Below are 14,556 nucleotides of genomic sequence, written 5' to 3'. Positions count from 1 at the left end.
TTGCAACAGGCATAACTTATTTTTATGAGCCTTTCTTTGATGTAGACATTTTTATCGCAATATACTTCAAATACAAAAGTTAAAATGAATTTGTAGTGAAAGAAAAACTTTAATTAATGCATTTAGTATGTATTAATAATATTTTTAGCATTTGAATTTAATAATACTATAAATAAAGGATTTTATTTACAAAAAAATTGTATTTTTTAAGCTATTTTTTTAGAACGATATAAATTATATTTGAATAACAAAACAAGTATTTGTACTTACGGTAATATACACATCATTACTATTGTTCATCAGAATGGTATTAGTATTTAATCTTGTTTCAGAAGCTATACTATTGAGGCTACTGGAAGATGAACTACAACTGCTACTAGGACCTGTATAATCATTGTAATAGTTTTTTTTAATACAATTTGAATAATATTTAACTTAACAATAATATAGAAAAAAAAATTTTTTTTTTCACCTTGTCCTTTTGCATGCTTTGTAGCATTTTCTATAGACTCAATAAGTGAGCGAACTGATAATTGATTAGCTCCTCTATCTGCTCTTTTGGTAGAAGACAATTGCCTGCGTGTAGTGTTATTAAGGTCTTTTTCGACATTGGATATAACATTTACATCAGCATTGAATTTTAAGTTGGTTTTGGAGAATGTTGGAGATTGAGGCTCTGATTTTATCTAAAATTTAAGACACAAAGTTAATAAATATTTACATATCTAGCATGCAGGCAGAAAAAAACAAAAGCATATGTAACATACATAAGAAAAAGGTGAAGTAAAATTGAAACTAAATGGAATCGTCTGATAATGAAAGCAGAAGTTCTTATCAGGGTGTAATGCTTTTGCAAACGAATATATATATATATATATATATATATATATATATATATAATNAATAATACTCTCTAACTATAGAATATAATTAAAGATGTACATACAGTGCAGTCACAATTTTAAATATGTTGAAAATGACAGAAGACAGTCACACAGTGATGCAAAATAAAAATCAGGACAATTTTTTAATACAATATGCACCTACTAGAAGACTACTTTTAAAAAGGGAAATAAAGAACTGGAAAAAATATATATAATGTAATCTCCACTGCTTCAAAAAAAAAAAAATATTANAAAATAATAATAATAATAAAAATAAAAAAAAAAAAAAACTTCACAGAATTAAAAAAAAAAAATTAAGACAGTGTTGCCACTCAAATCTGGAAAAGAAAAAATTCCATGTACATCAGGGCGTCCCCGAGGACGGCTTGTCCAACAAAGTACCCGTCCTCCTTTGAAACTAACCCGTAGCTTCTAAATAAATAAAAATATAATTTTCTCTTATTTATTACAAACACTTATATAAATTGCGCAATGAATTAGTAGTTACTAGGATTACGAATACTAGGTTACTAATAGTAACCTAGTATTTCTTTTATGAAATAATTTAAATGACAAAGGTCAAGTTATTTGGAATGTCAATTTATCCGAGGGTACTGCATTTTTTAAATGAATCAAATAAGACGTTTGCCAGTTCCACAATCAAGCCAATGATTTACAGAGGTTTCTGCACAGAAATCTGAAAGAGGTTTTCCATTTAGGTAGATGTTCATAATTGCGTTTAACGCTTCTTGTTTAAGACCAGTACGTAATGTGTTTTTTTGTAAGTTCATTGCTGAAAAACCCCTTCAAAATTCCCAGTTATTTTAAGTGATTTTTAAATTCCCTGTATTTGCCAGGTTTTCCCTGTGCAGTGGCAAAACAAGCTGGTCAAAAATGTTGCTTTTTTTATTTTTAAAAAAAGGTGATTTCAGGCAAGCGTATGTACAATGAGAAATCTTGAAACCTGAAATTTTGCAACTTAAATAGATTCCTTAATAGAAAGATAGATCAAAATAAGTTTAAAATAAAATTTATTAGTTATTTTCATGAAACAATAAATAATTCCAAAACTAAATCATACATAATTTACATACTAAAGAATACATTGATACAAAGATTAAAAGAAAAAAAAGCTAAGATATAAGATTCAATTAAAAACCTGAATGATTTTTTTAAAATTCCCATGTTCACTGAAATAGAATGTCCAAAACAAAACAAAAATAAATAAAATATAAATAAAAAAAAGAAGCATAAGTCGGTAGAAATCAGGACAAGTGAGTACAGAGTATTTTTAGGCAGGAGTATGAAAGCAACTATGAATCCTGCAGAAGATGAAAAATTCCTGACGACCTGCCTGAAAACTTTTATGAAAATATATAAGATATAGCAATTCTCAACCTGTTATGTATATAAAACATGGGAATTCTAAAACTGTAATGCAGAAAATTTTCAACCTGTTATCATATAAGACAATGGAGTTTTCAATTTATTATGCATTCAAAATGTAGGCATTCTTTAACTGTTATGCAGGAAAGCTAATAACAAATGTAAATAATTTCTAGCAAACAGTAAGTTACACAAGAGACAATTGAATTATTTACTCCTGCCACAAAATAAACGAGACATTTTCCAAGGTTGGTGGATATTTTTGTAAGTTTTGATCACATTTTCAGAATTCACTGAGTTCCTGGTTCTTTTTTTAAATATTGATATAAGCACTGATATTTATTATGAGAAAGTAATTTTATCCATTCAAAAAATCTATTAATATTCAAATTAACTTACTCTCAAAGACTTGATTTCTGCTTCTAGACTAGCATTTTTCTCACTTAACTGTTTGTTTTCATTAGTTAGACGTTCAACATCTTGCTGAGCTTCATTACTAAAATCATTTGCAACTCTTACAGTGGTTAATAAATCAGTCTGAAATCTGTTCCATTCCTCAATCTATAACCAATAAAAAGAAGTATAAATACTGAACAAAGTTGTCACAGAATATACAGCACTTAAAATAGTTCTAAAAAGTAAGATACAGTTACAAGTGAAATCACTTCCTTTGAAAAAAGGGATATATAGAGCAACAGTTTTCAAAGGGTGTTCTGCAGAACTTTAAGGCACGGCAGACTTAGGGCATTTTTTAAACAGTTTTTTTAACGTTTTAAAATTTGCAATTATATTAGGATCCAATGAACAATAAATTATTTACTTTCTATTTTGCGAGTCGTTACAAATTATTTTTAAAAAGGAAAAAAAACTTATTTTTTCTAATTATATTGTATTGAAAATATTTTTATAAGGACATGCACTAATAATTCTCTTTGCGCTTTTCGAATTAAAATAAAATAATAAGATTTGTTGATAAAGAAATATGTTTTTCTACAAAGTAAATAATTTTAGAGTATCTCAATGCCAAAAATAGTGCCAACTACTTTACATCAAAGTATTGTAATGAAATACCTTACTCAGGAAAACCTAGACAGACAAAATAGGAAAAATATGATAAAACTATTAAAATATTTCATTCTTCCTATTTATTTTAAAAATTACACCATCTTTTATTGATTATTAACGTTCACAGTTGTCTTTATATATTTTAATTAGGGTTTTGCTGAAAGAAGATTGATCATTTAGGGTTCTTTAGCCAAAAAAAATTGGGAACTGTTGACATAGAGAATACAGAGGAAAATTTTAAATAGTAAAACTTTTTGTCACGTTATGATTGAGACATGTAAAGGAGGGCAAAACTAGGACATATCTATAGCATGCTAGCTTGAACATTTTTTTCACTACATATTTTTCTACATATTTTTAACTATAGATATTTTTAACTACATATTTTTTTCTATATTGTAATAACATGAGTAACTTACTATAGCTATTTCTTTATGTTTTATTACAGTTTCACTAAATAATGACCATCAAAAGAAAAAAGAATTTTTATTAAATCTAGTTGCTTTTATTTTTTACTCACTTTTGCTGACTAGCATTGTTCTAACACTTGTCATTCTCAATCTTTAAAATATTTTCTAAAAAATTATACTTAATCTGGTATGTGGGATGCTTCCAATTACTAACTATTACATTGAATTATAACACAGGGTGCGTAGCCAAATCTTTGAATCAAAAATAAGCACTTTTTAAAAACTTTTCAAGCACTTTACGAAAATTTTCAAGCACTCAAAAAATTCATATTCAATCAGTGATATCATTGAAAAACAAAAACTTTTTATAAACAGTTTTAGGGTTAAAAAAACCCCCAAAAAGAAACAGACGTAAATCGAAACAATCAGTACTTTCTCACATCATCGAGTGAATTCAACTTGACCCTGAACTCAGAACAAAAGTACCCGTACCCCTTACGTCGAAAAAGTGTTAGAAGTAAAATAAAATAAACAATAATAAAATTAAAATAAATTAAAAAGAAAAACATTTCATAAGGCTCTGACATTCTCCATCCGAATCGGAGCACTCCGGTTTCGGTTTCAAGTGTGCGTGCATGTGCAAGTAACGTGCATAACGTGGGTACGACACGAAGTCCGCGTGAATGATTAAGTAGCAAACACCCCATTTTTCGTGAAATGCATGGGATCCACCAGATATCACTGAAGGGAAAAAAAGCACTTTTTAAAAACGCCAGCTGAAAAATGCATCTTTAAAAGTTTTTAAAAACGAAATACCCAAAAAAAAGCATCTTTAAGTACTTTTTACAAACGCTATGCACCCTGTAACACATTAATAAGCTAAATTTTCTTGCTCACAAGAGTTTTTTTTAAAATTTAGTTTAAAAATTTAAATGACATTTTGAAAGCATATATTTACCTTCTTAAGTTCGGAGAATTATAAAACATTATTTGTTAAATTTAACAAATAATTCAGAATAACATGAAACCATTTAAAAATTTTATTGTAACAGAAGTTTTTGCGCTACTCATGTCGCTTTAGCTTTGTATGTANATCCATATATATATATATATATATATATATATACAAACACACATACATACAGATAGATAGATAGATATTAATGAGAAAACTAAATAAAATTAAACTATTTGTAGCTTGAATAAAAGGCCGAGATGATTATACTAAAAAAGTTTCTTTTAATAAACTAGTTGTTAGAAGTAAATAAATGTTACCTCTTCTTTGTGTTTTTTCTTCAATTCTTCCAATTCTTTTTGAGTCTGTGTAAGTTGAGAAGCTGTTTCATTAACAGCTTTTTGAAGTTCACCCACAGTAGATTTCAAGTGTCTCTTATCTTCTAAGTGATGCTGAGAGGTTAGCTTTGTCTGTTGCAATGCATCTTGCAGTGTTTCCATTTCTTTGGATAACAACTCCTTCTCTGCTGTTATTTGTTGCAATCGATATTCCATATCTGTTATTTCTTTATGAGCATTATTTTTGGCAACCTGTTATTAATCGAAAACAAATTAACTAAATATTCTTCCACATTTTGACATAAATTAATTAGAAGTACTTATTCTTCAGTTATTTGTCGCGATCGAGGTTCCCTATCTGTCATTAATAAAAACAAATTAAACAACAAGTAAAAAAAAAAAAAATCGCAAAACGTCAGGAAAATTATTACAAAGCTGAACTGAACAATTGCATTGATTATTTAAATTCAAAATTAACACGATTTGTGTCCATAGTACTTCTTTAGGGACAGTTTTAAAAATGCATAAGATCACGTGAAATACTATTTTACATTTTAACATAAATTATTTCAAAGCACTCTTTTTTGTTAAAATATTATTAACACTATAAACTATCACTAAATATTATTAACACTATTTACAATAAAAAAGACTAGATTAATGCTTGATAAGTCTGCCTACATAGTAATTTTACATAACGTTAAAAAAGAAAAGTTCTATGTTACCTAATTTGTATTTCGGTAGATAATTTAGTAAATGCAATCATAAATTTTTACTAAAATATAATTTCTTCTGCTTTTCGAAGGGAACTGTCATAATTCCAGATTTTGATATTTTCTATTTTTCATTTTGCACTGTGTTCTAAAATTCACTGCATTGTATGCAAATCTATAAAATATTATTGAAAAATGAGGATTAATAACTGTAAAGTTAACTACTCAAGTAAACAGATTATTTAGCTTGATTACTATTTTAGATAAATGGTTTTATTTACAGGACAGTATATGGCTGTCTAATAATAACCAACTTCTATTCTTTAAACAAAGAAAATCTATAAATTCTATAAAATTAAAGACTTATCATTTTTGAAATTCAAATGTTTACCAGTGTTTTCCCTAAGTGTCTTTAGAAGGGCAGCCTGCCCGGCTGCCTTTTGATCCTTATAAATGCATCCTCCTTGTCCTTTTTGTAAAAATAAGCTGCTATTCCTTAAAATCTCTGCCTTTTTATTTTATTTCTTCAGGAAAAGATTTTCCTAACCACCTGTTTTAGAGAGAGTCTATTTCTGATTTATTTTGTTACGGATAATTACTTAACTTTAATTTTTAATTTCATTCCTTCATTTTAGTAAGATTTTTCTTATGTTGTCTAGTTATATAGCTGAAATTTGCATGAAATTCAGTTCTAGAGATATTAACATTCTTTACTTGGGAGGTGATTTTAAGTTTTACCATTATTATTATTTTTTTTTAAATAAATATCGTTTTATTTAAAAATACACCTTTAAAAGTTCATTTTCTCATAACTTTCAGTTTGAAATGTAAAAAAAGCTTTAAAGTTGTTTATCAATTAATCCCTTATTTTAAGTTTTAAATTTTTTTTTTTTAAGAAAATTTATATTAAGAGATTGGCTGTTAGCTTGTCTTTAACTATTTTCAAAAGCTTTGTCTGTTATTATCAGAATTACTTTGTGAAATGTACACATAAAATAGTATAAAAAGGTAATTTAAAAATTTAGGATTAACTTCAGTTATTACATATTTTGATAAATCTTAATGGCGTTAAGCAAGTGTCCTTTCAAAACTCAAAGTTCCTTTTTCTGCGAGTAAGCGCCCTGCTCTTTTTTATTCCTAGGGAGAACTCTGTGTTTACTAGCATTTTAAACCCATGTGTTTAATTCAGCATAATAAGTTAAATTATGTTTTAAGTTTTTATTAAATGAATAAAAAATAATCTTATTCTCGTTTAGTCTATTATATTAATTTTTTAAAAAAAAAAAAATAACTCATCAACATTTAAGTGTTTCACTTATAAAATATTCATTATGATAGAATATATTAAATTACTTATGTTTATGTAAAATCCTTATTCAAGAACTACATTAAAAAAATTTGTTACATTTTCATTTAGCAAAATACCCAAATTTTAATAAATCTTTATTGTTTATTATAAATGGATGGATGTGCATGCATCTGGTAATAATGATAAAAAGTTAGAATTTATCAAACTGTAGGCAGTTTGAAAAAAATGTAAAAGGGTCATTTTTTTCCTTACCTTATTAGAGTTAACCTCTTGATTGCAAAGCTAAGACAATAAAAAATTTCTTATTACAGAGGAAAAATAAGAATTTTAAAATTTCACTCACAAATATGGGATGTTCTCCCTCAAGCTATATTTGAAGTGAAATTAATGACATAAAAATTACTAGACAAAACACAACACGTGGGAGTACATCACATCAAGGAGTAATGTTAATAGCTTAAAAAATTAAATTATTCTTCCATGTTTGTGAAGATAAATTTTTTATTTAAGAGCCATTTAATAATTTTACTTAAACTAACACAGGGGTACATGTTTGATTGCTGGATAAAAATTCCCTATCTCTCCAAAGCCACAATTAAAGGTCCCACTCACTTAAAAAAAAATTGTAGCAATTTAAGTATCAGGAGAATCTAGGTTTTTTTTTTATCAGAAAAAAACTTTGTAGCAGGTAAACAGAAATACCATCGTAAAAAAATATTTTTTTTTGTTATCAATTAATCACAATTATAATTATTTTATTTGCCTGAACACATAACATTGGTACACATAACATATTCAATAAAACTTTAAAAGCATGAAAGTATAAAAGTTAATATACATCCTTACATAATCCTTACCACTCCTTTTATTACCACAAGCAACAATACATGCTTTGTACCTGGTTGCTTCTAAAAATTTAAAATTATTTAGGGCATTTATAAAAAAAATTTCTGAAAAGAAAAAGAAGCTTGAAATTTTTTATTCATTTACAGGTTTTTGACCCATTTTATTTTCTCAGAGATTTCTCTCTCTCTCTCTCTTTAAACAGGGTGCGTAGCCAGATTTTTTAACAAAAAATAAGCACCTTTTAAGTACTCAAAAAATATTTTTAATCACTTTCCAATTTTCTAGAGAAAATTGTGTAAATCACGCATTTTTTGTAATTTACGACGACAATTGACATGGCTAAGAAAAAAATTCTCTTTTTAAAAGATAGAAAATTAAGCACTTTTTACAAACCCTGAAATAAAAAATATAAGCACCATTAAAAGATGCTACGCACCCTGTTTAAGCTAATTTCAAATGTTCTGAAATAACCAGATTTTCTCTGATGTGTATGAACATAATACAGAATCAAAGCATTTGTTTGAACAATAGAAAAATGGTAGAAAATTAATCAACACAACTAAAAAGTAAAAAAAAATAATAATAATAAAATCAAATAACTACCATATTTTCTTCTTGCAACTGTTGAAGCTGGTCTTTGTATCGTGTCACCTCTCTTTGACTAAGAGCTAACTGTTCCTGCAAGCGGACTGCTCTTTCCTCCACTTTTTCTTTGTCTTTACGAGTTTCCTGAAGTAAAGCATTCAATTCAGATGTAGCTCCAGCTTCTCTTTCTTTCTCAAGCTCAGAAACCTATAGATATTTTTAAGGAAAAAAGTATCAATATGATATAGTTCTTTCTCATTGAAATGAAAAAAAAAAAAAAAATACATACCTATGTTATTAACACTTGAAAAAACTTTAATTGATAAAACAAACAATATCTTGCATGCAATAAATGAAAAGAAAGTGTTCCTAGAGCAGGAGCAGTCCGAATTACGGCTTGCAGGCTAAAACCGGCCCATCAACATCACTAACCTGAACTACAGTAGCAAGCCTGACAAGTAAAACATCTGCATACTTGCCAATTTGTAAGGTCGTTGATAAAGATTTTACGAAGTGGTAGTAAAACAATTAATTTTGAAATAATTTTCTAAAAACAAAATTAAGACAGCGATAAACATAATTAGCTAACAAATAGATCTTAACTACATATTTTTTTAAATTACTGATTCTCTGTGGTAGTTTAAATGTTGTTTTTTTTTAAACTTTAAACTTCAAGATTTAATACACCAAAATACAAATGTTGCTATCACTAAGAAAATTATTTCTTGTGGCCATACAAATTGGCGGCTATGTATCTGGCCTCCCCATAGTTTCATTTTTGATTGTGTTTTAAAACTATTAATGTAAATCTTAAAAACAATAATTTAGAAAAACACAATAACTGATTTGGAGTGGATAATAAAGTCGAACATTTTAATAGCAATTTATGGTATGAAATTTCTTAATCTTAAAAGTGGCAAACTTTTGTTCCCCCTCACCATATTTTGAAATATTTCTCCCGACCCGCCCTTATTTAGGGCATACGGGCATTCCCCCTCACCATATACCCACCCTAGTTAGTATCAATACAAGATTTCATAGACATTTAAAAAAAAAAAAAAAAAATTATGTTGAGTTAGCTAAGCGGCAAACAAGTTGAAATTCTCAAAACGAAAGACTAATCAAAATCAGAAGGACCAAAAAGCTTAAAAAAAACAACAAAAAAAAAACCAGACCCCTATAAAATTAGCAGTTTTTTTTTTAAAGCTAAGAGGAAATGAGCTTATATTCCTCAGAAAAACAACTTTTCTGCCTTGATCTTGAGCTTAATGGCAGAATCAGCTAGGCTCATAGGCTAAAAGGCAGCTCTAGAACTATGTTATATATTACCAAACACCATTTTATTAAATAAACTGTTTTGGATCAAACAAAGACCTAAATACTGATTACCTAATCGATAAATAAAACAGTACAGTTTCTGATTACTTTATTGTTAGAAAATTTTTATTGCTGTATAAATAAAGAAAAAAAAAAGATTTTTTTTAAAAAAATATGATTATACAGTAAAGTTACTCAGACAACCAAAAAATAAATCAGCCTAAAGTTAAATTTCATTGAAATGATGAGCATTACCTTTTGTTGTTCATTTTCAAGTTGTAGTTTCAATTGAGATACTTCTATTTGATTAGCAGATAACTGTTCCTGGCACTCATTCAGTTGAGATTCTAACAGACGCTTATCAGCATTGATACTTTCAATGGTAGATTCTAAGAGTCTCACTCTGTCTCGTAAAAGCAACAAATCTGTTTGGGGGCCACAATCATTCTTTGCTGCTTGCAGAGCTGATGATAATTCTTCTTGTTTCATCAGCAATACGTCATGAGCTTCTTGAGCTTTCTATAATTTACAAATATATTTTTAAGCAGTCAAGTACAGACCTCAATCATGTTTTAACACATCTTGCTTTTGATGTATTATTAAGACAGGGTAAATAACACTTTTTATAGTGAAGTAATTTAAAGCGAAAATTTTCGGAAAAGATTTTTCATAGGTTCAATGTTTTAAAACAAAATTATGACACTGGCTTTAAATTGACGTGAATCAAATAATGAACATTCAATACATATATATTAAATACTTAATTAAAGAACAATTCACGATTAAAGACATTGAATATGTTTTTTTTTTTAAAATAAGAATTCTTGCCGTCCTTTTTTAAAAGTAATGAATATCAACCAGCTTCTTATCTTTATTGTTCATTATTTAATTCAAGTAAATGAAATAATGAACTTCAGGAAAAATTCAATGCATAATATACATTCAAGATAAGAGCAGATATAGAAGAAATTCTCATTTGAAAAAACCTTACACATGGAAGTTTTGCAAACCAATTTTCCTAAACTCATAAGTCAAAGGTATAAAAGATGTATTATTTGTTTAGAGAAATTTTTAGTTTAATATGTGAAATAGCAGTAAAAACTAAAATGTTTTTAAATAATAATTGAATTTTTTCCAAAAGTTATTGAATTTCATAAATGATTATTCAATTTTTAAAACAATGGGAACATAAAATTCCACTGCTTTGAAATTTCTTTTTATAAAAAACTCTATGTAAGTGTTCTAAAATTGGATACAAAACCAGATACATAACATTTAAAATTTCAAATTACTATTTTTTGTTATGTTTGATAAATTGAAAAGTATATTTAAGCCAGCATTAAAAGCTGATAATAATTTTGGTTGGAACTAAATGCGTTTATTTATTGACTCTACGATTTCTGATTCTAGAAAATCAATCCTTCATATAACATAATCAGCTTAAGCAAACCCATCTGAAATCTTGATAGGATTAGTTTTGGAGGAAAAAAAAAACTTTGCAAGATTCTTGATGATTTAAAACCTTTACCTTGAGCAAGTCAACTAAGTTACACTCTCTTTCGGATGGAGAAAGGGGAAGTCCTTCCTGATTATGCTGTTGGAAAAGAAGTTGTTTCAGTTGAGTGATTTGTGTTCGGCATTCTTCAAGTTTTTCAGTCTGCGAGCAGAGAGATTCTAACAGTACAGCTTTTTCATCTGCCATTCGCTCATTTTCTAGTTGTAAATCAACAAGTTGATCTTGAAGGTCCGTAAGCTCTTGCAGAGTAGCTTGCAGCTCTTCATTGGTGCTAACAAATACAATAATTTGTTACAATCACAAAAATAAGATCGAGAAAGAAAGTTGGCGGTTAATACAGAATACAAAATTTACAACTAAATGTACTCATTTTTATACATAAATGTGATTTAGTTACAAGTGAAAAGCAAATTGAACTATGAAATAGTTACAGGGNCTTCATCCCGCCTGTCTCATTAGTGATTCAGCATATTTCGATATCATTTTTGATTCGTTCTTACTTAATATTAATTTGTTTGCGACAATTAATTTGTATAACTTTTTTACTACATTTTTGCGAGGAGTTTAAAAATATAATATCGAGGGCATTAACTGAAGTTAAATTGGCTTTTTTTGTATGCCTCTTTTACTTACATCATCCACACACCCACACGCGACCTACTGCTTCTTAGAAACAGATATTAAATAGTCTCTTGATCAAATGAAGGGACAAAATTTGCCTTTTAAACAAATCAAAAAACTTTTCTACCTTTTAAAATTGCTTATTTTTGAATAATTTATTAATACTCAAATTGTTTAACCCACTGACGGTTCTGCATGTAAAAAGTCGCATTTTAACCTGCAGTCTTCTCTGCATAGCAAAACCGGTTTTCCCATGTTAACTGATAGGGGAACTGTGTGTAGGGGAGAAACATTCTCCCAATTTTGCCCATTTCCTTAACCGCCAGTGGGTTAAAAGATATGTTCCTTTTCATTGACAACACAGTTTTATATTTAATCTAGCCATTTATTTACATTTTTTAAACTTATTTTTTATTTGTTTTTATTTTATTAAATTAAATGCACAGATTTAAAATAAAAACAAATCTGCCAAAATCTTATAAATAGTTTCAATTTGCAATTTTAAGAAGTTATTTCAACTTTGCATTAAAAATTTGAAATCCTTTTAAATTAAACAATTTAGATGCCTTAATAACTTTAAACACATAATAACAACAAAAGTCAGGGAGTTAAAAATAGAAACAAGCATGATCAATAAACAATAAAAGCATAAGCTAACTAAATAAATGAATTTTGTGTACCAAATATCATATTTTACAAATTTAACATAATTCATATTTCGGGGATACATGGAAAATTTGGTTAGAAAGGAGGGTTGAACAATATTTTTTTACATATATATTAAAACATTTGTTTAGCTGATGATCACTTGATTTCAATGCTCTATCAAGCAATATCACATGTTGCTTCTGTCTATTAGCAGTAAGCAAAATTAAAGTAAAACCACATCTGTTATCTCAATTTCATCCAAAATAAACCAAATCAAGAATTTTGGCAGATGGGCCCGTCAAAGAGGGAATTGAATGATGGCCCACCATTTAAATAAATAAAGAAAGGAGTTCACGGATTCATGTACGATTAATTTGGAAAATAACAAATTAAAATCAATTACAATAATTAAGTAAATTAAACAATTAAGCTAGTTAAAACATTTAGGATAATTAAAAGGAAAAAAAAAAGCTTTTGTAATAAATTGGAAAACATATATTTTGCAAAAAAGAAAAGTTAAAAATAAACGAGAAGCTCTTTAACGGCAATGAGACACAACGGAAATCTCGAAACAGAGTGACCCTAAACAAGATTCTCCCACAGCCCTAGAAATTTTTTGCCCAGAAATCAGACAAAAGAGCCCACAGCAATTTAAAGAAGCTGAAAACATTTCCCACAGTGTAAATTGAGGCGGCTATTTGACTACTGACTCCATGGAGTACCGCTTTTTAGGATCCATGGACTACTCCCATCACAGGTAGCTACGAAAGCTACAGGATATTTTCATCAGTCAAAAGGCCTTTTTATTGCTCTTTTGGTTAAAAAAGTGAAGAGTAACAATTATTTTATACATGTAAACACTTCTATTAGATTTTGAAAAGCGTTCGCCAATGTAAAAAAGAAAAAAAAAATGTATTTTAGGCTTCAGAGGGCTCCAGCTCCGAAAAGAAGGAAAAAGATGGATCTGGGGGCCCTTGCCATCTCGAGGCCCCAAGCTACAGCTTATACGTAAATCCGGCCCTGGTTGTTCATTATGTAAACAAAACTGTAAATAATATAATCTTACTTTTCTTTTTTAATATTATGAAAAATTGGTTTTGAATTAGAAATTGCCAGCAAATTTAACACTTTTAACTCCTTCGATTTTTCAAATGGTTAGTTATATTTGCACTAGTTGCCTCGATATCTCATTAATTGAGTGGGTAATAACACATCGTTGAACATTTGACTATAAATTAATTTACCTATGATGTGTTTCTTCCATTTGCATAATTCTGTCTTGCAGGCAAGCAACAGACATTTCACTTAAACTGCTACTGCTTCCTCTTTCCCATTCTGAAAGACTGCGTCCAGATGGTGGCAAATTAACACCAGAAGCTTCACCCACTTCTGTATCAAGAGACTTAGGACCATCAGATAAATTATTCTGAAATTACAGATAAAATGAAACTTAAATAAAATGAAATGCAGACTTAGATAAAATGAAACACTTTCTACAAACACAAAATTTCAACTCAAAAGCTTTCTTGACGCATTAATTAACCTTTGTATCTAGTTTCAACCCTTTTGTCAAAATTTGTTTGAAAATAACGGATTTTTAAAAACGTTTAATTTTTATAGAACTCAAAATTGATTCATAGGAAAAAGATGAAAATCGAGATCCAAAAATTTTGTGTGCAACAATACTTCTTAAATAATTGAAATAATACCTGAAATTTGAACAAGAATTTTTTTTTATGTAGGAAGCATTTGTCCACAGTACGTTACCAACATTTTAATTAAAAATATCGATCCAAGATTTAAATTATTTACTTGTATTTAAATTGCGGGAATATGTATCTCAATGAATGATTTTTAAATAACGTGAACACGGATCTCTATATTAAATTTAAAAATCTCACGAATAGGAATCTCGATGTTTTATTTTAAAATCGTGTGAATACAAATTCTGATGTATAATTTT

The 14,556-nt window shown here is 28.2% G+C and overlaps 1 protein-coding gene across 6 annotated transcripts in view; it reads right to left on the bottom strand.

Annotated features, from left to right (window-relative positions):
- Positions 1–14,556, bottom strand: part of LOC107456554 (split discs) — a 65,729-nt gene that overhangs the window by 9,126 nt on the left and 42,047 nt on the right. For 3 of the 6 annotated variants that reach the window (XM_071180662.1, XM_071180663.1, XM_071180661.1), the window contains exons 4-12: positions 13,838–14,019; positions 11,337–11,595; positions 10,064–10,327; positions 8,510–8,698; positions 7,313–7,342; positions 5,021–5,290; positions 2,670–2,831; positions 473–686; positions 271–383 (exon numbers count right to left, since the gene is read on the bottom strand). In XM_071180662.1, coding sequence (XP_071036763.1) covers positions 271–383; positions 473–686; positions 2,670–2,831; positions 5,021–5,290; positions 7,313–7,342; positions 8,510–8,698; positions 10,064–10,327; positions 11,337–11,595; positions 13,838–14,019 — 1,683 coding nt within the window. The remainder of the gene's footprint in view (positions 1–270; positions 384–472; positions 687–2,669; positions 2,832–5,020; positions 5,291–7,312; positions 7,343–8,509; positions 8,699–10,063; positions 10,328–11,336; positions 11,596–13,837; positions 14,020–14,556) is intronic. The other 3 variants (XM_016074447.3, XM_071180664.1, XM_016074449.3) reach the window with 1 other exon arrangement.

This window comes from Parasteatoda tepidariorum, chromosome 5 (genome assembly GCF_043381705.1).
Source record: "Parasteatoda tepidariorum isolate YZ-2023 chromosome 5, CAS_Ptep_4.0, whole genome shotgun sequence".
NCBI classification, from domain to species: Eukaryota; Metazoa; Arthropoda; class Arachnida; order Araneae; family Theridiidae; genus Parasteatoda; species Parasteatoda tepidariorum.
The sequence above is the reverse complement of the archived record's forward strand: the minus strand, read 5'-3'. Positions and strand labels throughout refer to the sequence as shown.